Consider the following 23804-nt stretch of genomic DNA (forward strand, 5'->3'; position numbering starts at 1 on the left):
TCTTGCCCCCTAGGCTCTCTGCAATGCCCTTGCCTTGCACTTTATCTCAAAAACCCGGGACATCCTGTCCACCCTCTCCTCCCCTGCCCCTCCTATTCCCTCTCAGTCTGTGCCTGCAGACCCCCCTTTAACCACCCCCCCACTGTCCTTCTCTTCCTTTCCCAATTTCTCCCCTGACGGGGTCGCTAGACAAGTCCGATCTATGAAGCCTCAAAACTGGTTCATCCCTGTTCCTCTAAAACCATCAAGGACCACATTGACACCCTCGCTCCGGCCCTTGCTGATTTTTGCAACCACTGCTTTGCCTCAGGATCCTTCCCCTCCCCTCTGAAGCACTCCCTTGTGCATCCTCTTCTCAGAAAACCCACAGCTGACCCTTCCTGTCCGGCTAACTATCACCCAATTTCCATTACCCCCTTTCTGGGCAAACGCCTTGAAAAGCTGGCCATTCCGCAGCTTAAGCTTCATTCAGATTCTGTTGGTCTGGTTTCAGAGTGCCCAGAAGCACAGAAACTGCTCTCCTGAACATCCGTGAAGATCTTCTCTCCAACCTGCACTCTAACATTCCCTCTGTACTTATCCTTCTTGATCTCTCTTCTTCCTTCGACACAGTCAACCACACCATCCTGCTCAACCGTCTCCGTGATAACCTAGGTATCACTGATCAGGCTCTGGCCTGGCTGACCTCTTTTCTCTCTGATCGACCCTCCCAGGTCCAACTGGGGTCCTTCCTATCATCTATCTTCCTCTCTATCTGTGGGGTTCCACGGGGGTCTAACCTCTCACCCTGGCTCTTCAACCAATACCTGGCAACTCTTGCCCACTGCATTGCCATTTTCTGATCAGATTTCCAGTGCTCTGCTGACGACACCCAACTCATTTTCCGGCTGCCCTCGGCCACCTCCTCTCCCTCTCTCATCTCTGACTGCCTAACTGCTATTCAAGATTGGTGTGCCGTCAATGATCTTTGTCTGAATGCCAGCAAGACTGAGATCCTTCTCATAGGCACACCATCACTATCCTTTTCCCTCACTCTCTGGCTGGCCTCCCTTGGCCCTCCTCCTACCCCTACCTGCGAGGCCAAGAACCTTGGGGTCATCTTTGACTCCACACTGACCTTCTCTGCCCATATCTCTGAGGTCTCTAAAAAGTCAAACTTCCTACAGCACCTCCTCAGAGGTACCCTGCCTTTCCTCTCATTCCCCCAGAAGCTCACTGTCTCCCAAGCTCTCTTTCTCTCTAGGTTGAACTATTGTAATAGCCTCTTTCTAAATCTACCTGCCTCTACTCTCTGCCCTCTGCAACTAATCCAGAAAAGGCCTGCGAGACTTGTCCTTGGCCTCAAGCTCTGGGATCGTATCTCTCCAGCTCTGAAATCTCTCCATTGGCTCCCAGTGGATGCAAGGATTACATTCCAAACCCTCTGCATTGTCCACAAGGCTTTCTGGGGACTGGGTCCAAAGAACCTTCAGCTATCCCTTCGCAAACACCTCCACTCCCGAGCTCTTTGCTCCTCTACCTCTAACTCCCTCCGGGTCAATCGTTTCTCAGAGAAACGAGCTGGGGGTAGATCTCTATCTTCGGCAGGGGCCTCCCTCTGGAACAGCCTCCCTGCCACCCTAAAACTTGCGGAGAACCATCTCCGGTTCCAGAAGCACCTCAGTACCTTCCTCTTTGCTTCTGCCTTCTCGCCCCCTCTCCCCTGCTGATCTGCTCTCTCCCGGCACTGTGCACCTGGCCACCCTCTGTCCCCTGGGCCCAGGTACCTGCTCACCCTGCCACCCTCCTGCACTGCCTCCTGTCCACATCTTACACTGGGGACTGTATCTGTACCCTTACAGCCCCCCCCGTTTTCTTCTTTTTCTGCACTTATCAGACTTACCCAGTCTGCTGTCTTAAACACAGCACTCACCATTTACTGGCTGCACTACCACTGTTTATTGCCTCCATTTTCTATTTATTTATTTTATTTATTATTAGTTATCAGCTCTCCTCTGCTCCGCACTTTCCACACCCTCCCTTCCATACACTTTTTCCCTTTTCCCTTTCCCTTTGCGCATTCTTACTTCTCCCCTTATCCACTCCCTTGCCTGGTCGCGCTCTGAAACACTTGTGTACGAGCGCGATACAAATAAAATATCATATCATATCTTTATTTCTGACCACCACGCGCACTTTTCCTTCTAGCAAGATTCTGGCACAACAACATTAATTAACAGACTCTTTTCAACAGATGATGAAACAATTTTCCTTTGCCACTATGGAGTGAAAATGTTCCCATTCACTTTGGAGTACCTTGTTCCCTTTGTCTCTAGAGTATGCTTTTAACTAGCCATTTTCACTTTGCTTAACCATGAAGGCACTTTTCTGCACAGCGCAGACCCAGAGATTCAGTTTACCATTTGGAACCCCTCTGCTTTAAGGCGCAGGGTCCAGGGAATGGTGACCAGTTTGGAATTTCAATTTTAAATGCACCCCTTTCCCTTAGGGTATTTTTGAGGTTGGCAAGAATAATGTAGGAATACCCAATAACTTTAAATCATTACGAGTAATGCGGTGTGGCAAAACAGTGGCGGTAACAGAATTACTACCACTTTTCCTGCTCCACCATACTATGAGTTTGACTCTGGAGTGGGGGATTTACCTCCAGCATCATGCTGGAGGTAAATGTTCCTACTTTCCGTGGAAGAAACATCAGAATTACCGCCTTGGTAATTCCGCAGAAATCCCCTATTGAGTCCTATCGATTCCAAATTAATGGGGACCAACACCACTGCCATCACTTGTAATCTGGCTGTAAATCCGGCGGACCATGTGGAAGGAACGGTAATTCTGTTGGGTGGTATTTCAGAGGATTTACCACTGGAATACCACCCAACTCGTAAAGGGTCCCTGTATCTTTATCATCACTTGGATACATGTTAGAGATTTTGAATTTCTCCAAAATCACTCCAGTATCCATTGACTAAGTAGGAATTAATTACATTATTAATTAGTACAAAAATGCTAGTTATCTACTCCTATATGCCCACCCCATCAATAAGGGGAAGATATTAATTCAAACTGATCCCCACCCATGGTTTGTATTTTTTACTTCCATTAAATCACTCTGGGTTTATGCTCAGGAAAAGTCATCAGGCCTCCTGGGTCATGTCATGCGAAGCATAGGGACCTGGTTAGACTGCCTCTCCAGATTCAGTTATGGATGGCCTCCAGCAACAATCCCTATGTTTGCCTCTCTTGGTTTCTGGTTATGGATGGCCCAGCCTCTGCCTCTCTCCTGGTCCCCGCAGATTTTAGGACACCTTTCTCTATGTCTCATCCACCTCCTTCTGTCTCCCTTTCAATTTTGGTTCTCCTCATTTCCCATTGTGCATTGCCTTTTAAAAACACCTAATCACACACCAAAATCTCTAAATTATGAGGTGCCAGCTCATTGGCTAATGATTATAATTGGGTGTTGATTGTTGTTCGTCCCCCTATTTATGTCCTTGCCCCTTCTCTTTAATTGGTTCTCAGGTTTTCAGGCTCCATTTCTTGGAGTTCTTGCTCCAGCCATCTGAAATGGCATTTCTGACCAACTGAAATATGAACTTAAAAATCTTCAACATGACACTTTTCTTCAAATTACAAGTAAGTGTCACACCCCATATAGTTCTGAATTGGTCTCATCATGCCTGTCACAATGGACTGTGCCTGATGTCGGCAGGTGGTTGCTTACGCGAATGACAGATTTTTTAAAATGTCCACAAAAAGGATAACAATTAGAATCATGGGATTTTGCTGACACGTATTGGGTTCCATTAGCTACAAGTTACCTGGCTCTTTGATCTCTAAGATATTCTGGTTCCATGTATTAAAATTGCAGCATAAATGGCAGTGGACAGAAAATATTGTGGCAAAAAGGTTGTGGTTTTGCCGCCACAATACATGTAAAGGATGCGGGGGACACTCCCGCAACCCCCAGACCCATTATACCATCTAAGGTTAATGGGGGCCACCCTCGTAACCCCCGCTCCCCTTAAATGGTGTAATGGGGTACACCTTTAACGGGTCAAACCACAGCATTTTTGCCGCAATTTCTTTGTACAGGCGACATTTTTGCCTTGATTTTAACACTGCATACCGATATTCTGGGGAGCTGAATTTTAGCTTAGAACTTTGGTTTGCATCGCCAGATAGTGCACTTCATATGCTTTCCAAAGACATTTGAACCATGTCTGTTTTTACTACGGTTCCCGAGTTTGTGCAAAATATTATTCTCTGTATAATCCAAGGGTAGCCTTTTAATTACATACTTACTTTTCACTTAATTAATAAAAACATTTCTTCTTCCCAAAACCTTGATGTATGCTTGGGCATCTGCTCTCTGTTGACTTGGTCTGCAATAAAACACTTAACATTCTTTCAAGTCTAAGGGTCTGAACCTTTGTCCCCTTATCTTTCCTGATTAGAGGGGTATAATTCTACCCCCTGACTAATGTGAGATTCTCTGGTGCCTTTTAATTGTCTGTTTTCCCAGGTTCCCACCACAAACTTAATTTAATTTCAAGTATTTCACAGAATTCAAAATCCATGAGCTGTATCTTCGTGTACTCACTTGTCATCCTTTCACCTCAATAAACCTCTTCCTAGGCGCGAGCCCTGTCCCCTTCCTGGCTCTGCTAAGGCTTCAAAGCAGTTTCTAGATAGAGAGGTTAAGGGGGGTTTGACCTTTGTGATCTGATGTGGTGAAAGCTTCTTTGGGTGTTCCAGCCCAGGCTGAAGTCTGTTCTTATGAACAGAAACCAGTGTTTTTAAATGTCACAATTTCTTTCTTTACATGGGACCTGCTTTAATGTTTGATATCATATACACATTTTCCCCTGCACCATGCCATCAATATTTGTCTCGATATTATTAGATATATTTAATTCGTCTGGCAATGGAGTTTTGTTTTTTATGTGTCATAGTTTCATCCCAGGTGCAAAATGCTCAAGTTTCTGCATGGCATTTCTCTATTTGAGCAAATCTGCTCTTTAGTGCAACTGTCTCCTGTGATGGAAAGTAAACCTCATTTATTTTGATCTTTTTGGGATCATGTTACAATAAGTTTTTATTTAACTTTTTCTGCAGACAATATTTGAGGGTTTGGCAATTGAAGGTTAAAGGCTGGTCTATTTGTCTGCCAGTCAACAGTGGGCTTTCAATATTCCTGCACCTTTGCGCCTAACATTTAGCCTGATGCAGTTCATGATCTGTATTGGACCCTTATCCCTACTGGTTCCTTTGCCGAACTTCCTTTTCCCCAGTGTAGTGATGCCACCTGGTATTTTCCCCCACCTGTATACTCTATACTGGATTAACGGAGTCCTCAGACCCTCTCTGGGGAGGTTGGCCTGTATTCCCCTCTCTTGCAGCTCAGTCTCTTCCTCTCTCCCCAATTGATATCCCTTTTTTCCTCCTGCCAAAAATGTTGTCTTTTCTGATGGGATTGGTCCTTTTTAATATACTTCTTTATCACCTCCAAGTCTTTCCATCTCCCCAGCAATACTGTCATTCTAGACCTTAATTTTCCTACTTCTGACCAAGACATATCTCCAATCTGGTTACCTTATAATCTCGATTTATGTTGACATCTCCATTCCATCTCCCTCAATCACTAACTGTCTCATTTCTATGCCAGATGGTACCTCCATCCTTCACCCAACTGAATTCTCCTTCCACCGCTAATACTGCATTATCCTCCACTCTCTCCTTCCAGATAAAATCTAACTTTCTATCCTCCACCTTCCAGGTGGTACCTCTCACATTCCTCTCCCGGTGTTATCCTCGACGCCCTCGAGACTGTTGGAGCCTGTAAGGCCTTCTAAGAAGGCATTGATTCTGTCGGCGCCATGTCCGTCGAGGGACTCTCTCGAGGCTCCGGCTCCGAGGAAGTCGTCGACGCCATTGGCACAGAGGCCGTCAAAGGACACGCTTGGGGCTCCGGCCTCAAATCCATTGTCAAAGTCATCAGTGCCTCGCTAGATGTCGACGCCTATTCCATCTGCGCCCTCGATGCCTTTTGAGGAGAATTTGCCGGAGGTGCCCCGGAGGACGGTGGAAACTCTGAGGAAGGCTCTCTAAGTCAGTGATGCCTGTATTTGAGCCTTTTTCTGTACCGTCATCCAGAGATTTATTCCAGCCTTTGGATTACATTTCAGAGGTGGAAGAAGGGTCAGATGAGGAGGTGTTTGTACCTCCTTAGGATCCTGATGACTTGTTGTGTGGTCACAGCCAGATGGAAGACCTACGTCAGTCCTTACATGACACCAGTGGTCTGGACACCTCTCCGGAGGTTCAGTTTGGCAGGCCTGAGCCTGGTACACATGCTGTGTCCTCGTACAGGTGTCTCATGTCGAGGGTGACTGAGTACTTGGGGTGGTCTGCTCCACCTGTGGATTTTCTGTAGGATGACCTGACAGATATATTGGACCAAGGTCTTCCCACTGACCCGGTGCTGCCATTTCATATGGCTTTACAAAGAAGGGTGGCGGCGGCTTGGACTGCTCCGGAGAGTCTTCCGGCAGTGAATAAGTTGCTACCGAAAAAATACTGTCCAGCCAGTGGCGACCCCTGCTACTTGTCTACGCACCCCACTCCGGAGAGTTTGGTGATGCAGGCAGCTACGGCCCCAGCAAAGCAGGCTGCGTACCCTACCATCCCTCCGGATAGGGACGAAAAGTGCTTTGATGGTTGGACGAAGAAAGTATTTTCATCTGGGTTGTATGGCTTTAAAGGCAGCCAACTCCGTTTGTGCCTTGGCAAGATTCACTCACACTTTGTGGAATTGTGTGTCTGTGGGGGCTGAACATATTCCCAAAGGGGAGGAACGGGATGGTTTTCTTGCCCTCGTTCAGGATGGCATGGATGCCATGTGTGAATCCGTTCAGTCGGGTCTGGATGTGGCACACTGTGTCAGCCGGTCCATGGCGGCGAGCACCGTGATGCGCAGGTTTGCGTGGTTGCAGAAGTCGGGGTTTTCTCCTGATGTACAGTCCCGGCTTCTCAACATGCCCTTTGATGGTGTCCATCTTTTTGGCAGCAAGGCTGACGAGAGCCTTGAGAGGTTGCAGACCTCCAAAGCTGCAGCGCAGTCGTTGAGCACTGCAGTACGTCAACCTCCGCCTTTTCGTCCTAGGGGACAGCAATGGAGGGGCGGTTCCTTTCAATACTACTCTTCCTTTGGTAGATCGAGGGGAGCTGCCAGTCAAAGGGGCCAACGTAGGAGCACCGGAGGTGGAAAACAAGGTTACTCGAGGTGCCAAAGCCGCTCGGGCAGTTGCCTCTTTGCCCTCAGGCACTGCCGCAGCCGCTTCCGCTCAGTCATGAGGCCATGTCGCATGGTTCGCCGGTTGGGGGAAGGCTGGCGCAGCATCTGGTAGAATGGCATGCCATTACTTCAGATGTGTGGGTTCTGGAGATCATAGCCCACGGCTACTGTCTTCCTTTCCGGCAGAGGCCTCCCAACAATCCACCGGAGAAGCTCTCTTTGAAGAGTCTGGATCCGCTCCTTGCGCAGGAAATCCTATCCCTGCTGGAGAAAGGCGCCATAGAACTGGTGCCTGTAGCGGCGAGGAACAATGGATGGTATTCCCCATATGTTTTTATCCCCAAAAAAGACGGGGTATTGAGACCCATCATGGACTTGCGTCTTTTTAACAGGCTCCTCAGGAAGGCCAAGTTCAAGGTGGTTACTCTTTCTCAAGTCCTCCAGGCCCCTCAACTTCAGGATTGGTTGGTGTCTCTCGACCTCAAGGATGCTTACTTTCATGTGCCTATTCATCCCAAGCACAGTAAGTACCTGAAGTTCGCGGTTGGCGACTCGCATTTTCAGTTTCGGGTCCTGCCGTTCGGATTGACCTCCACCTCGAGGGTCTTCACCAAGCTAATGGTGGTGGTGGCAGCGTATCTCAGGAAAGGGGGGATTCATGTCTACCCCTACCTGGACGATTGGTTGATCAGGGCGCGCTCTCCCGAGCAAGCCCTGGATCATCTGTCCATCACCTGCCATTCCCTTCACAAGCTGGGCTTCTCCCTCAATTTCAAGAAGTCCCATTTGACACCTACCCAGCGGCTCCAGTACATCAGAGCAGTGCTCGACACATCCCTGGGGCAGTGTTCGCCTCCCAGGTGAGGGCTCATCACATTCTGCAGATGGTGGACAAGTTTCAATGTTGCCCAGAGTCTCCTGGCGTTCGAGTTCTTGAGGTTGCTCGGCCTCATGGCATCCTGCATTCTACTGGTGCCAGAGGCCAGGCTGCGGATGAGATCTCTGCAGTGGGCTCTCAAGATGCAGTGGTCGCAGTCCTCCGGCAGGATGTCTGATCCCGTTCAGGTGCCGCCATCGGTTGCCCAGGATCTTCTGTGGCGGGCCGACAGAGGCAATCTGATGAAGGGAGCGCCATTTTGGCTACCCTGGCCAGAGGTGATGATCGTGCCAGACGCATCCCTCACGGGATGGGGAGCCCATGCCGATAAGTTGACAGTCAGCGGTCGTTGGTCTCCGTCGGAGTCCAGACTCCACATCAATCTGTTAGAGCTGCGGGCTGTCAGGCTAGCCCTGAAGGCTTTTCTGCCATCTGTGCGGGGGAAAAATGTCCTGATCATGACGGCATACCGCATGTATCATGACATACAATGGCAATGCACTACCTCAACAAAAAGAGGGGGCAGGGTCACTCCCACTGTGCAGAGAGGTGATGCAGCTCTGGTTCTGGGCCATCCAGCAGGAAATTTCGATCTCAGCAATTCATCTGGCCGGAGACGAAAACGCAGCAGCGGACGCACTGAGCAGGCAGAGCACGGTCTCTCACTAGTGGGAGCTGGCTCAGGAAGTTCCTTTGGAGATCTTTGCCCTTTAGGGGACCCTACAAGTGGATCTCTTCGCCACCAGTGTCACCCGGAAGTGCAAAATATTCTGCTCGCAGGAATTTCCTCCAAGAGGAGCCTTAGGGGACGGTTCGTAGTGGAGTGGTCCTTCCCACTACTGTACGTGTTTCCTCCAGTCCCCGTTATTCCGCAAGTGTTGCGAAGGTTACGGAGGTTCGGTTCCCGAATGATCCTCATTGCTCCGGCATGGGCCAGGAGAGCGTGGTTCCCGGACCTTCTAGACATGTCCATCTGCCCTCCACGCCGTCTTCCCTACCGAGACAATCTGCTCTCACGGGAGGGGGGTTGGGTTCTCCATCCCGAGGTCAAGCCCCTCAGCCTTCATGCTTGGTATCTGAAAGGTTGAGGTATAAGGATTGGGACCTCCCCGAAGACGTGATGGAGGTTTTGCTTTCGGCCAGAAGGCCTGCAACAAAATCCCTGTACCGTTGCCGTTGGAGAAAGTTGTACGACTGGGGTAGGGTACAGAATGTGGATCCTTTTCAATGTTCAATTCCTGCGGTTCTGTCTTTTTTGCTTTCATTAGCCCACAAGGGCCTGCAAGTGGGTACCATTAAGGGTTACCTGGCGGCGCTGTCCATATTTAAGCGCTCGTCTGAGGAGTGTTCTTATTTTAAGATTGCTTTGATTTCTCAGTTTCTAAAAGGGTTAACTAATGTGTTTCCGCTGTCACCTTTCCAGGTGCCGGGATGGGATTTGAACTTGGTTCTAAAATTCCTAATGGGAGCTCCATTTGAGCCCTTACATTCTTGTCCTTTGAGACTGTTGACCTTTTAAGACTGTATTTTTAGTTGCGGTTACTTCCGCTCGCAGAGTGAGTTGCAGGCACTGTCCGCCAAGCCATCTTTCATGGTGTTCCATAAGGACAGGGTTGTCCTTAGGGTTCCTCCTTCTTTTCTTCCGAAGGTTGTGTTGGAATTTCATTTGAGGCAGAAGGTAATTCTTCCGGTGTTCTATCCTGCTCCGCATCCTGGTAAGGAAGAGGAGAGGCTCCATAGGTTGGATCCGAGGAGAGCTTTGAGCTTCTATCTCTCACAGATGTCCCGGGTCAGAGTGGACGATCATCTATTTGTAGGATACGCTGGAAGGCATGTAGGTCAAGCTGTTACCAAGCAGACCTTGTCCAGATGGATCATTTTGACGATCTCTGAATGTTACTGTTTGGCGAGTAAGGACCCTCCGGTAGGCTTACGGGCCCATTCTACTAGGGGTGTGGCTGCCTCTACTGCTTTGCAGAGGGGTGTTCCCATTCGTAATATTTGTGAAGCAGCCATATGGGCCTCTGTCCATACTTTATTAAAACACTATTCCCTGGACTCTATCCATGGGCAAGATTTGGCCTTTGGTAAGGCAGTCCTCTATTCTGCAATTTGATTGGGCATTCTAAAATTCCAAATTCTTTTCCCACATCCATATGTTGGTACTGCTTTGGGAGTCTGTCAGAGATGTGGAATACGTCGGAGGACACAATCCCCTCGAAGAACAAGTTACTTTCTTACCTGGTAACGTTCATTCAATGGGATGTTCCTCCAACGTATTCCACGTCCAACCCTCCCAGCCTGCCCCTTTACAGAATTTCTTATGCGATTGCAGCTTACGTTTCCGCAAGGCTTTCTGTAGTCATACTGGCAGAAGATTGGTGCCACACGTTCTGCGAAAAAAAATTACAATTGAGGCTACGGGCGTCGTGCGTCCTACATATAACATCCGGTGACGTCGGCTCTCGACGGAGGCCCTCGAGGGACAGCGTATCGATGTCATCGACATAGGACATCGACGCCTTAAAATTTTGAAGCAGCACAACTGTGGACATGTCAGAGATGTGGAATACGTCAGAGGAACATCCCATCGAAAGAATGTTACCCGGTAAGAAAGTAACTTGTTCATCTACACATTCACTGGTAGAATTTGGAGGCTGGACCTTCTATGCCTTAAAAGGAAACAAGGCAAGGGCCCTTGGTTTCCCCTGAGGGTCTGTGGAGCTATCCTGTCACTGTCCCCTGCCAAGTGAGGAGACCTTGTCACACAACACTATGGCGGTGGTGAAAATAAAAAATGGGAATTATCTTCCTACTTTATAGCCCAGTGTAAGTATATAGCATCAACTAAGCTATTAAATAAAGGTAAGTACAAAAGGTGGTTACAAAAAGTAGTCCTGGAATGTACTCATGGTGTGCCATGAGGTCACTGCAAAAGAGGCCCTGGCCTGTGGGCAAATAGGGGCAGGGGTTTTCAAAATGGAGGATAAATATGTAAAAAATCACCCCACCTCCAGCCAATACATCCGCTTTATGCGTAATTAAAAATATCAAGTACCATTCAAAACCAATTATTGCTGTCTGAAGTATTGTGTTCCAGCACCTGGAAATTGCATGACTTGGAAAAAAAAAATGTTTGTGGGTGGGGTAGGAGGGGGGGTGGTTATAGAGGCCTGTCCCCTGCCCGCTCTACAACAGAAACAGTTCAGTACATTATTTTCAATTTCTTTGGATACTAATGAGCGAAGTCCAACGATCCCCCCACTCCCTCCTTCGCAATTAACCATATGCCTGGTAAAATGATCGATCTATATGGAAATGTTGTTCAACCGCAAGACTTCACCCAACCCACCCCTCCTGCCTGTTTTTTTGTCATACATGCTAACCCTGTAAAGTTGTAAAATGCACGCTAAGTTATAGGCCATGTTGACAGTGATCTGTAAATGATAATTGAATTCAATGTTCAACCACAGTTAATACGTTTTTGTGAATGTAATGCTTGCCTTCATGCAAAATAATTTAACAAAGTGAACACATTATTTCAATTGGAGGCAGACATCCTCCCGGAACTGTACCTACTAGGGCAGCTTTACAAAATACAAATATACATATATGTGTAGATTGTTAGGTTAAAAACATTCAGAAATTACAGAATTAAACAATTGATATATATTAATATTGTGTATCCAGTATTTGTTCATATAGATGTTGGATTATAATTGATGTCATCTGTCCTGTTTGTGCTAGGAGACGGAAGGTTACTCAGGTTCTGACATCAAGCTGGTGTGCAAAGAAGCCGCTATGAGGCCAGTGAGAAAAATCTTTGACGCCCTTGAAAATCACCAGGCAGGAACAGGTGAGTCCTCCAAACTCCCTGAAGTTACACACCCCCTTGGAAATACACAGCAAGCTGAGCTTCTTTGCAGTTACCTTTCTTTCCGTCCCAATATACATTTATATTCACAAAGCAAAGGTATCTCACAAGACATTTTGCTTCAGAGCCCCGCCTTCTCGTTTTGGCGGCGAAGCTGACCACTGCCATGTTTACATGGTTTCCAACGTGTCCGCCCCATTGTGTAATGATTCGACACACAGGACCAAAGTTCTCCATTCGGACTTTGCGGAGCAGGCATTGAATCCACACCCGGAAGCCTATCCATGCCGATCATAAAACGTATCTGTGCACATGCTAGATTCCTGTGGGTTAGGCCACTTTTCTTCTGCAACTGGAAAGAGCAGGCACAGTCCACAGTGATCCATTGCCAATGTCAGCCGCCATGAGGAGATAGCGATTCACTGCATGCAGCTGTGAAAACCCCAAGATCTGTTCAGTTTCATGTGCCTATCACTGCTGCCTGCTGCGAACAAGGGCAATCTGGCGCATAGAGACCAACACATGGGAAGTTTAGTGGCTGAGAATGAAGCCCATAGAGGAGTTCATGAAAGACTTTCAATTGTGGTGTGTTCAAAGCCTTATTAAGGCTGATGTGAGGCAGACATAGTCTGCAGGCCAACAGTTTTTAGGCATCCACAGGCATACTTTTAATTGTAGTTCTGTCCAACCATTACTAGATGGATTGTGATGCTTGATGGGTACACACTATATCAGTGACACCTCTTTAACTTCCTGTTTCAAACCATTATTTTGAGGGTCTTTAGGAAACCATTATGATAGTCATTGTTCTCATTAGATGTCCTCTTGCAGTTGACATGGACAGCTTAGCCAAAGCCCATCATTACATTTTCACATTTTCTAAACTCCACGGTGAAAAATGCCTAACTGCTTAGTTATTGCATAACCTGTGCAGTGGCAGGCATATTTTGGGAGAATTACAAGAAAGAAACCTAGACCTACCTGTTGAACACCAGGGAAGACTGAGTCTCAAGAATGATGACAGTTCGTTTCTATTGCTTTTTCTGGGGCTCTATCCATAACTTTTCATTTTCAGCATTTATTTAAGAGGATGACAACAAAGACGGGACTCAGATCTACATAAGCAATATTAGCACATGGAGATCATCACTGACCGCGCCTCGGCCAATTGGAATGTTCAAAGGGCAGTCAATAACTACTGATATTAAATGTATTCCGAACATTTTGTCTTCAAAATTAAACAGAAACAAAAACATTTCCGGACAAGTTTTATTATCAACAAGGCACTTACTCTCTGGAACAAGCTTTCTTTGCTGCAACAATCCATTTAACATAACAAGCAGAAAGCCAAAACATGGGAACATGCTTTCACTTTTCTTATAGAGAATCTTTTATCTTTTACATGACACCTAATGCACGCTCATGTTAAACCTCCTCCAGAATAACAAAGTTTGCAATTTAAATGCCTAATTTATGAAAACAACCTTATTTTAATGATACAAAATAAAAACACATTTGATGTACTAACTCAGTTTGTCTATATACTTTACTCACTATTAAAGTAACGTTTTTACTTCATAACGAAAACTCAAAAATGTATTGCTATTACCACTATCTTCTAATAGGCTATAGACCTCGGGAAGGGTCATTAACACTTGGGATAATGACTCTCCCCCAACGTGTGGCCCTCTGGGGGCATACTTGGTGGCAGATCATTATCCTGCAGTAATGACTCCTCCCTCCCTCTATAAGGCTATATTAATCACAACAATGGTGTAACTCAAATTAATTAATTCTTTGGTATTTTAGCTAAAGATTTCGTTCTATAACTGAATCTGCCAATGAGGATTGTAAAATCATTGAGGTCTATGATGTTCAGATTATTGTTAGTAGATTATTTTTCATAGAAAATGCAAAAAATATCATGTGGCCTTATAATTAGTCTTGAATGTATTCTGAAACTGCCAAACACTAGTATTTCCATTACCAATAAATTTTTCAGATTTAAGAATACTTCAGTCAATATTGTGTTAAAACAAACAATTTTCATCACTGTATATATATATATATATATATATATATATATATATATATATATATATATATTCAGTGAAAAAAACTTTGTTAAAGGGACGTTATGGTTAAGTTGCGCTACTAAAAACCTATGAAATTCAGTGAAAAAACTTTGTTAAAGGGACGTATATTTTTCATATGATGTGACTGTACTCTAAGGGAATTACTGTAAGAACCTACTAGAAGGATATTTCTACAAATAAAATAAAATTCTTAGTTTCCGACTGTTACTGAAGAAAACCATGTGGCCTAGATATGTCAGCAAAAGAAAAAATAGCGAGCTAGACATGTGATGTCATCAGTGATGTCATCAATGACATTTGTGATGTCATCTTTGATGTCCTGGGTGTTAGTCTTTGCAGTGCACGGTGGTGGCGCGAGTTATGGTTGCTTAGCTTACCATAACTGGCGAATTTCAAGGGTTTTTCGGTTTTACTTGGAACCATAACGTCCCTTTAACAAAGTTTTTTTCACTGAATTTCATAGGTTTTTAGTAGCACAGCTTAACCATTACGTCCCTTTAACAAAGTTTTTTCACTGAATTTCATAGTTTTTTAGTAGCACAACTTAACAATAATGACTTTGACTTTATATACATGTCATATGGAACTGACTAGATCTCTTCTTATGAACTTGATGTCCGCGAACTTATTTAATGTTCGCGGACATGTTCGGAGAACAGTACCACTACCTAAAAACTGTGGGGGTTGGGGTGTGGGGGGTATGTTTGATTGTTATATCATAATATTGGAATATTTAACAAATTCAAAAAGCAGCACACAAACACATTATATATAGTAATCCATAAGAAATGTAACCCATATATGTAACACACTAACCATTCATTTAAATACAATATGTTCTGAAATGGAATATACCACAAGAAGATAAATTGGCTTCCAACATAATTACCTCACAGACACAACAGAACTGAGAACAAGACCAGACCCACTGAATACATAGGACTTATCTTACCAGAAATAGTAAGTGTACTTCATTTTACTCATATATTTATAAACTTTCTGTATTAGATTAAAAAATATATTATCTTTTTTTTTCTCACAGAAATGTCTAGTACTCTGGAATGGCTAGAGGACAATTTCCCACATGAAGAAATGTCACAAGATAGTGAAACTAATGGTAAACACTTTATAATATAAACCATTTATTTATTATTTTTTTTATATACATTTAACATATATATTATTTTTTTGTACAGAGCATACCAGAATAGAAAAAACTTCAGAAAAACCTGTTATGGATAACAGTCTTCACAATATAGAAGAAAAAATGGATGTATTGTTGGCTAATTTTAATAATTTAAAAACTTTTGTAGAAAATCATTTCAAACCAAAAACCTCGTACCATTGCCCCACATGTACTTGTCCCTCCTCACCATATCCCAGTCAATTATCCCCAAACCCTCTCCATAATCCAAAACGTTTTGATGAGATTTCCATCCCTTCTTCACCTAATACCAATCATGTTGAAACCCCAAATTCTCCTGTTTTTGTTTCTGTTTCTGCCTCACCTTCTCTGTCATAAATTATTAATATATGTTAAATAAAGTTTAATTTTTATATTGTATTGTGAATAGTTTCTGTTTTTTTTTTTTAAAAACAATAAAAGTGTCCGCGGACAGTGCGAGTGTTCTGAAATGTTCGTACATAAACAAAAATGGAGGTCTCCTGAAGAACACCACACCTGTTCGTACTGTTCGCTAGCAAGTTGAAACTGTTCTAAGAACACACGTGGTGTCCTGAAATGTTCGTAAAGAAACACAAATTAAAGTGTTCTAAAGAACACTATATCTGTCCGTAATGTTCGCTATCAACTTAAAACTGTCCCAAGAACACAATTGGTGTCCTGAAATGTTCGTAAATAAACAAAAATGATGTGTCCTGAACAACCGTACAACTGTTCGTAGTGTTCGCTGGCAACCTGAAACTGTTCTAAGAACACACGTGGTGTCCTGAAATGTTCGTAAAGAAACACAAATTAAAGTGTCCTAAAGAACACTATACCTGTCCGGTACTGTTCGCTAGCAAGTTCAAACTGTTCTAAGAACGCTATTGGTGTCCTGAAATGTTCGTACGTAAATGAAAATGGAGGTGTCCTGAAGAACACTATACCTGTTCGTAGTGTTCGCTACCCAATTGAAACTGTTCTAAGAACACAATTGATGTCCTGAAATGTTCGTACATAAACTAAATTACACGTGTCCTGAAGAACACTATATCTGTCCTTACTGTTTGCTACCAAGTTTAAACTGTTCTAAGAACACACGCGGTGTCCTGAAATGTTCGTTTCACGTGTGACGCACTTTTAGTTACTTCAGAACCCGAACAGTGTCCGTAGGATATCAATGCGCATGCGCTAACCAATCTCCGTGCACTTGGTGTCCTGCGGACAGGCGCTTCCTTCGCGGACTAGTTCGCAAACGGATCATATGACCGCACCCACGCTCATCGTGTGTCCTGAAATGCGGACACTGTTCGTGTCCCCGAAGAATTTAAAAGTACATTTTCAGTTAATACATAATATTTTTCAATAAAATCTCACCATGGCACAAGTCCCACATAGCAATCTTGAGTTTCTATATACCTTTTGAAACTTTCCGATCCTTTTTTTGTGTTCGATCTGTCTGCGGACAGTGCGCATATCCGCGGACCGCGCACAAGCACCCCTATAAAAGGCCACGCCCAAGAGCTTATTCCCATTGTGTTTCTGGCTATTCTTCAGAACACAGTGATTTTTGCTGCCACCTGCAGACTACACCATCATCGAGATGGCATCCTTGGCTGCTGAACTGCCACTTGGTGCTGCACCTGCTTCAGCACCACCCCCACCCCCTCCACCACCTCCCCAAGGGCCTGAAGAGGGGAACAGGAGTGAGGATGCGGAGGAGGAAGAAGAGGATGAGTATGAGGTAGAGGAAATCCCTACTACCCGCACTAGGCGTGAGTCTTGGGTGTGGCGGTTATTTACCATTCATGGGAATGGTCCTAAGGCTCGTGCGAACCGTGTTACCTGCAATGAGTGCAAAATGATACTCAGTCGCGGGAATCACGGTAAGTACTGCTTTGGGACCACTACTATGAAGCAACACCTGAGGTCATTTCACTCTGGGGCTATTCGCAGGGTTGTACCTTGCGAAGAACGTAGCAGGTTGATTTCCTCTACTTCATCCTCTGTTTCTGATCCTGTCACCACAAGGACCACCTCTGTGGGACAGCGTCTTTCTCAAGCTGCCTCACAGGCCATACAGAATGCTGATGACCCTTACCTTTCGAGGGTCACAGTTGTATGTATGTACTGTGACACAGTACTCTGCAGGGGGGAGCGACTTCGGAGTGCTTTTGAGACTATTGTCTCAGAGCACGAGAAGACCTGCTCACTACCCAAATAAAACCCACTCTACATCTTCCTCTCTCAGCTCGCCCTTTCTTATCCCTGTGGTTGGTGTCCCCCCCTTTACCCTCCTCTCCTAGTGTGTTGTGTCTGAAAAACCAAAAAAAATACAAAATTACAAAAATCAAAAAAAAATAAGGCTCTTTTCAGAGCCGCCTTTCCCAGTTAAAAAATAGAAGTGAAAATAAATGAAGCAGGGCTCTTTGTATTTTTTAGAAGTCCGCGGACAGTTCACGAACATTAAAAAAATTGGGTTGCTATTCCATCACAAACATTGTAATTTTCTCTGGAAAGAAGTGGTGGCTCTGAAAAGAGCCTTTGGGTGGTGTTTGTAAGTCAAAAATTGTAAATGCTTAACATCTACTTCAAAATCGTTGTTTTAATTCCAAAAAAGGTCGCAATGCATTTTGTACATTTCTCAGAAAAATCTGATTGCCAGCATAAGTAAGATGGACTCCATCTCTGCGAAAAATGTATGTACTACAAAACATAATATTTTCATTGTGAAAAGAAGACATGCCAAAATCTCTTAGAAAGCCACAAACAGCCTTATTAACATTGCGCCTTGCTGTTTCCATTTGTGGACCAAACGAAGAAGAACGAAGCCACATTTGTCTCTGCGCAATCCGTGAAAATATCACTTGAGAATTAGGAAACATGTCCATAACCTTCCTAAGTCCTTCTTTCATAGCAAATTGCAAAAAAATTCCAGTCACATGTCCTAAACTGTTCCCTCCACAATGAATTACAATTATGTCTGGATGTTGCTCTGTCTCCAAAGTAGCACAGAGATGTAGCAAGTCCAACCACTTCATTCCACGTACTCCATGCCAGTGTACTTCCACATGTGGGAATCCAAGATCTACAGCTACTCCACAGCTTTCTGCATGCACCTTCAACTAATGTATCCACGAATCTCCAAAAATCCAAACAATCTGTTTTCTGAAACACACAGCCATAGATATCTTTTGTTCTCTCAGCAAAAAGAGTATCTGAGAAAATCTCTCCTGGCACAACACACCCACCAAACTTTCCTGACCAATCCCTTTCAGTGCTTATTCTCATTTGCATGACTTCTGAACCCAAAAATCCCCGGATGTAACTCCCGATGTCCGCGAACTACCGCCATGTCCGCGGACATATCGTAACATGAACAGCCCTTCTACCATTTCCACTACATTCTCTCTGCCATTCCCTCATTGGATGTACCTCAAAAATCACTTGACCATGCACCAATCACATTCAAGACCTCTACATCTAACTGCATCATCATAGATCAGCACTGCAAATGTACTCTGAATCTCTCTGAGTACAAGTGTCATATCATTGGCAAGCAGCATACTGTACAAGTCTTCAAGATTTCTACTTGCAGCTCCATGCATATCCATATGCATGAACACAAACTTCAGGTATGCATATTTTCTGTATATTAGATGAACACATTTTCAAACAGACTTTTACCTTGTAAAATCTGTAAAATGAATTTACTGTACTTTTTTCAATTTCCTAAAATCAACTATCACTTATAAACCTTTATACATTTTACTTTCTTTATACACACACACTCAAATCATGTTAAACTAACATTTTTTAAAAGAAATATATAGACTACATATATTCAAACAAAATTGCATGCAAACACAATCTATGTTTAAACCTTTATAAAAATACTTATACAATTTCATATTTTTTGTTTTTATTTATTTATTTAGTTAATTACTTTAAATTAGACATGACATTGAGGCGCTATTACCTAGAAGAGTTTACTTACAGAAATAGTGGTATTCACTAATATATTATAAATTTCACAAGACATAGTAAAGATATTTTTTTTTGCTACAGTTAGTCATTCAATACAATTTGTTCATTAAGAAAATATCATATGTACTGAACTGATGCAATGTATCTTATGTAAATAAATAAGTTTAATGGTTTTACAGAAGGCACTGAGGATTTCAATTAAATCAATATCTAAATTAAAAACAGTGCTATATACAAACAAAGTTACTAATTTGAAGCTTTTACAATTGCAGTGAAGACCAGTTTCCTGAAAAGAAGCAGCCAAATTCGAAGAAGAAAGAAAAACTAAGAAGTTACCTGTTAATTTAAAAAAGTAAGTAAAATATCACCATAATATTTGTATTATTAATCAAATATACTATAACATTAATACGAGCTATTTTGGTTTCTAAAAATAGAGATTTTGTACCATTTTGTCCAAAAATTTCCATGTCTTAAACAGCGATTTACAGCCAGAATGGCCCACAAATTTCTATTTTTGGACACACACATTACCCAACTGAACCACTACAATTTTCATATTATAGAACAAACAACTGTTTTAATTGTATACATTAGATTTACTATTTGTACTTTTCCACACCACTAGCTTACTTTTTTTTGTCATCTGAACCCCAGTTTAGTAACACACAAATTCAAGAATACCTATCCCTACTAGTTTTAGTTCCCAATGCACAATCACACACCATTACATACATCTTTATCATCTTACTCAAACACTCATGCACACATACATTCCAGAACACCCCAACCCATATCTTCTTTATTTTTTTCAACAGACCCTAAAGAATGCCTACCAAAAGTCAAGTCCGTAGAAAGCAACACAAAAGTAGAGCAAATGAAAATAAAGGTGTCCAACATAAGCATCCATCTCTAGCAGAATTTGTAAAAAAAAGTTGAAACAAAACAGCTAATACAATCATTTAGTGAAACACAAGAAGTTTCAAGTACAACAACTTCGCTTCCTCTATCAAAATGTAAAACAAACCAAAAAACAATTAACAGAAAATCAGCTATCAGTACAGATAAAACTACTTCTTCAAATTTTAATATAGTGCAAAGTAAGCTACCAAGAAAAGTATTTTAGCCAAAATATACCATCACAAAGTCCTTCAAAATCTTATAAAAACAGGAGAGAAATCAGGTTCAAAGCTTAAAACCTATCGTAGGAAATTAATCTTAGAAGCATTGATGGACAGTGCAATTCTTCTCAAAAGAAATTTATTTATTTTACTGTTAAACAAAATGAAACCACGAACAAAACTAATAACTAAATTACAAAAAAGACTTCTCAATAAGCGAAATATCAACAGAAGGAACTTCTTAAGTATCAGCGGAGTTGAATGGAATCACACTACAAGCACAGAACCATATTTTAATGAAGAAGTGTACAAACAAAAGCAAACTAATACAATTGCCATACATAGCAGTGGTCGAGGTTATGAAAAAGTGAATAATACCATAATGGAACAAGAAGTACTTCTTACAAAAATATGCCCTGCAAACTTAGAATTACCCCTCCATTCAACTGAATCAGAACGTCTAGTGTACAAATGGCCATGCACGTCAATGTGTAACATTCCCAAACAATGTTTCAAATCTTTACGCCAATTCCTCAATAAATATGTAAAAAGCAAAGACAAAATCAAAATTAAATTACTGCAAAATATAGATACCTGTCCAGTGCGCAAGTACACAGGACTACAAGGACATTCATTGGCCTGCATTACAGGACCTACTTGTAACACCACTTTCCATGATATCAAAAGGATATCAACACATCATTCAACTATAAGAAATCTAGTCTATAAACTGTACTATGCTAAAAGTTCTGCTTTAGCACTAGCAAAGTTAAATAACATCCTTCTACATGGTACAGCAAAAGACCTACTTGGAGAAATTCACTATATCCAGAAAAAATATTTTGGAAGTGAAAGCCATTTACAGAATGAAATAGCTTTAAACCAATTAAGCAACAATTCTACACATGGCAACCTTTTGCTAAACACATACAAAAAAGAAATACTAAAATTTAAAAGTACATCAGCTGAAGTACCAAACCATGTATGTGTAGAATTTTTTATAAAAGTAACACAAACTGTGGACCTATCATACAAAATAGAAGACAATGAAGATTCTAAATGGTTTGAATTATCTCTCTACCTATTAGCAGAAAACAAATATGAAATAACTGAGCCCTTAATACTTTGCAGTTATTGCACTACAAAACTTGACAACAACCAAACTCCTTCACGTTCTATCACAAATAATTTGGAATTATACCCAGTACCAAAACCTCTACAACAACTTAATTTATATGAGAGCATCATAATTCAAACAGTACACCCATTTCAAGCAATAATACGCCTTCAACCAAAAACAGCAAAATTACCTCCCTCTGAATTGGTAAAAGGCATTCGTGGAAAAGTAGTTTATTTACCATTAAATCTAAAAGAAAATGTGCTTACTCTAGGAGTGCAACGTCCAATGCAGCAATCTTTAATTATATTAGTAAATGGAGTACCTACAAAAGACAAAAAAATATGGCAACAGCTGGTAGATTTATATAAAGTTAGACAAGCCTTCCAATATCTTAAAGAGAATAATGAATATTACAAAGAAATTAATATTGAAGAAAACTTGAAAGATACAACTGAAATAATTCAAGAAACACAAGAAGCTGGTCAATTTGAGCTACTACATCCTGCTACAATATCAAATACTTTAGACCATTATACAATTCATCCTTTGCACTGTAATGACACCGTACAAGATGTACTGGAAACTTACCAAATGCGTCAAACAAAAGGATCGCCAATCAGTATATGGGAAAAAAGTATAGAAGCACATGCTTTTCCTCTACTCTTTCCTACTGGCAAAGGAGGAAGGTATGATGATAGACCTATTCAAATATCATCTTCAGAATACCGCTCATTACGGATGTATTCTGAAGATCCCAGATTTAGACAAAATGTGGAATACATATTCCACCTACTCTTTGAAAGTGAACCAGCAACTTTATGTTACTGAGTTGCACACATATTAAAATCAGGATCACACTTTTCAAAATATGACAGCTACACAATTATTAGAGAAAGTGCAACAAAAGGATGAGGTTTTACAATCAAATATTACAAATCTATTAGCAAATATGCGTGGTACTAAAGAGTACTGGTTTTGACGTCATGGAGATGTACGTTGTATGATCAGAAACCTTGGCCCACCCACTTGGTTTGTTACATTAAGTTGTGCAGAATATGCATGGGAAGATTTACATGATTTCCTACGCATATCAAATTAAAACAAAACAAACATAGATATTCTAACACCTGGAGAACTTTGTTCTTTGGATCCTGTTAATGTTTCAAGATATTTTCACCATCGCTTCATTGCTATGCTACATTTTATTTGTAATAAAACTGTTCCTCCCCTTGGAGAAGTGCAACACTTCTTTTGGAGAAAAGAATACCAAGCCAGAGGAGCACCACATATCCACATGTTTTTATGGATTAAAGATGCTCCTAAATTTGGTCAAGACAGTGATGCCACTGTTTTACAGTTTATTGAAAAATATGTCACTTTGAAATTCCTTCAGGAGCCACAAATAGTGCACAAATTTTACAATTTCAAAGACACAAATGGGGAAAATATTGTCGTCGCAAATACAAAAACAAAGGCAAATACTACACCAAATGCCGATTTGGTTTCCCTAGACCAGTTACAAATACAGGTCAAGTAAACAACCTCATGTGTTCAGTTAGACATAGTGTTAAAGGTAAGTCACCTAAAAATACATATTACATAAAAAGAAAAGAAGAAGAAAAATATATCAATGATTATAATGCAATCATTGCCCACTTATGGAATGCAAACATAGATGTGCAGTACATTGCAGACAATTCTACTGCAGTTGCACGATATGTCACAGCATACTTAACTAAAGCAGAAAAGACAGAGCTCCAAGACCTCTGGAATGACCTGTCATCAGCTAAAACAGTATCTCAGAAATTATACAGCTTGGGCATAAACATGCTCACCCATAGAGAATGTGGATCTTATGAAGCAGCTGATTGTTTAACTGGTACTTCATTGTATGGTAAATCTGAAAATATAGTATGGCTAAGTCTTGGTGCAGCTAAATCTAGAAAAAGAGTTCTAAAATCATATGAAGATATAGAAACAATAGCCAAACATGATCCCAACAGCCAAGACATTTTAAAAAACAATTTAATGGACACATACTACCCAAACAGAAGTAATACTTTGGAAAACATGTGTCTATACCAAATAGCCCAAAACTACACATACAAAAATAATATGAAACCTGATGAAAAAAAGGGTAAATATAGAGTGACAGACTGTGAAGGCAGCTTAGTTAAACTCACTAAACCAAATGTAATTAATCATATCAAATTGTCATTGAAGACTCCTCAACATAAAGAAGTATATTACATGTCCCTGCTACAACTCTTCAA

The 23804-nt window shown here is 42.1% G+C and overlaps 1 protein-coding gene across 2 annotated transcripts in view; it reads left to right on the forward strand.

Annotated features, from left to right (window-relative positions):
- KATNAL2 (katanin catalytic subunit A1 like 2) overlaps positions 1–23804 on the forward strand; it is a 597051-nt gene that overhangs the window by 545126 nt on the left and 28121 nt on the right. For both annotated transcript variants that reach the window (XM_069626931.1, XM_069626932.1), the window contains one exon: positions 11919–12027. In XM_069626931.1, the coding sequence (XP_069483032.1) occupies positions 11919–12027 (109 nt within the window). The remainder of the gene's footprint in view (positions 1–11918; positions 12028–23804) is intronic.

This window comes from Ambystoma mexicanum, chromosome 6p (genome assembly GCF_040938575.1).
Source record: "Ambystoma mexicanum isolate Mex_15411 chromosome 6p, UKY_AmexF1_1, whole genome shotgun sequence".
NCBI lineage: Eukaryota > Metazoa > Chordata > Amphibia > Caudata > Ambystomatidae > Ambystoma > Ambystoma mexicanum.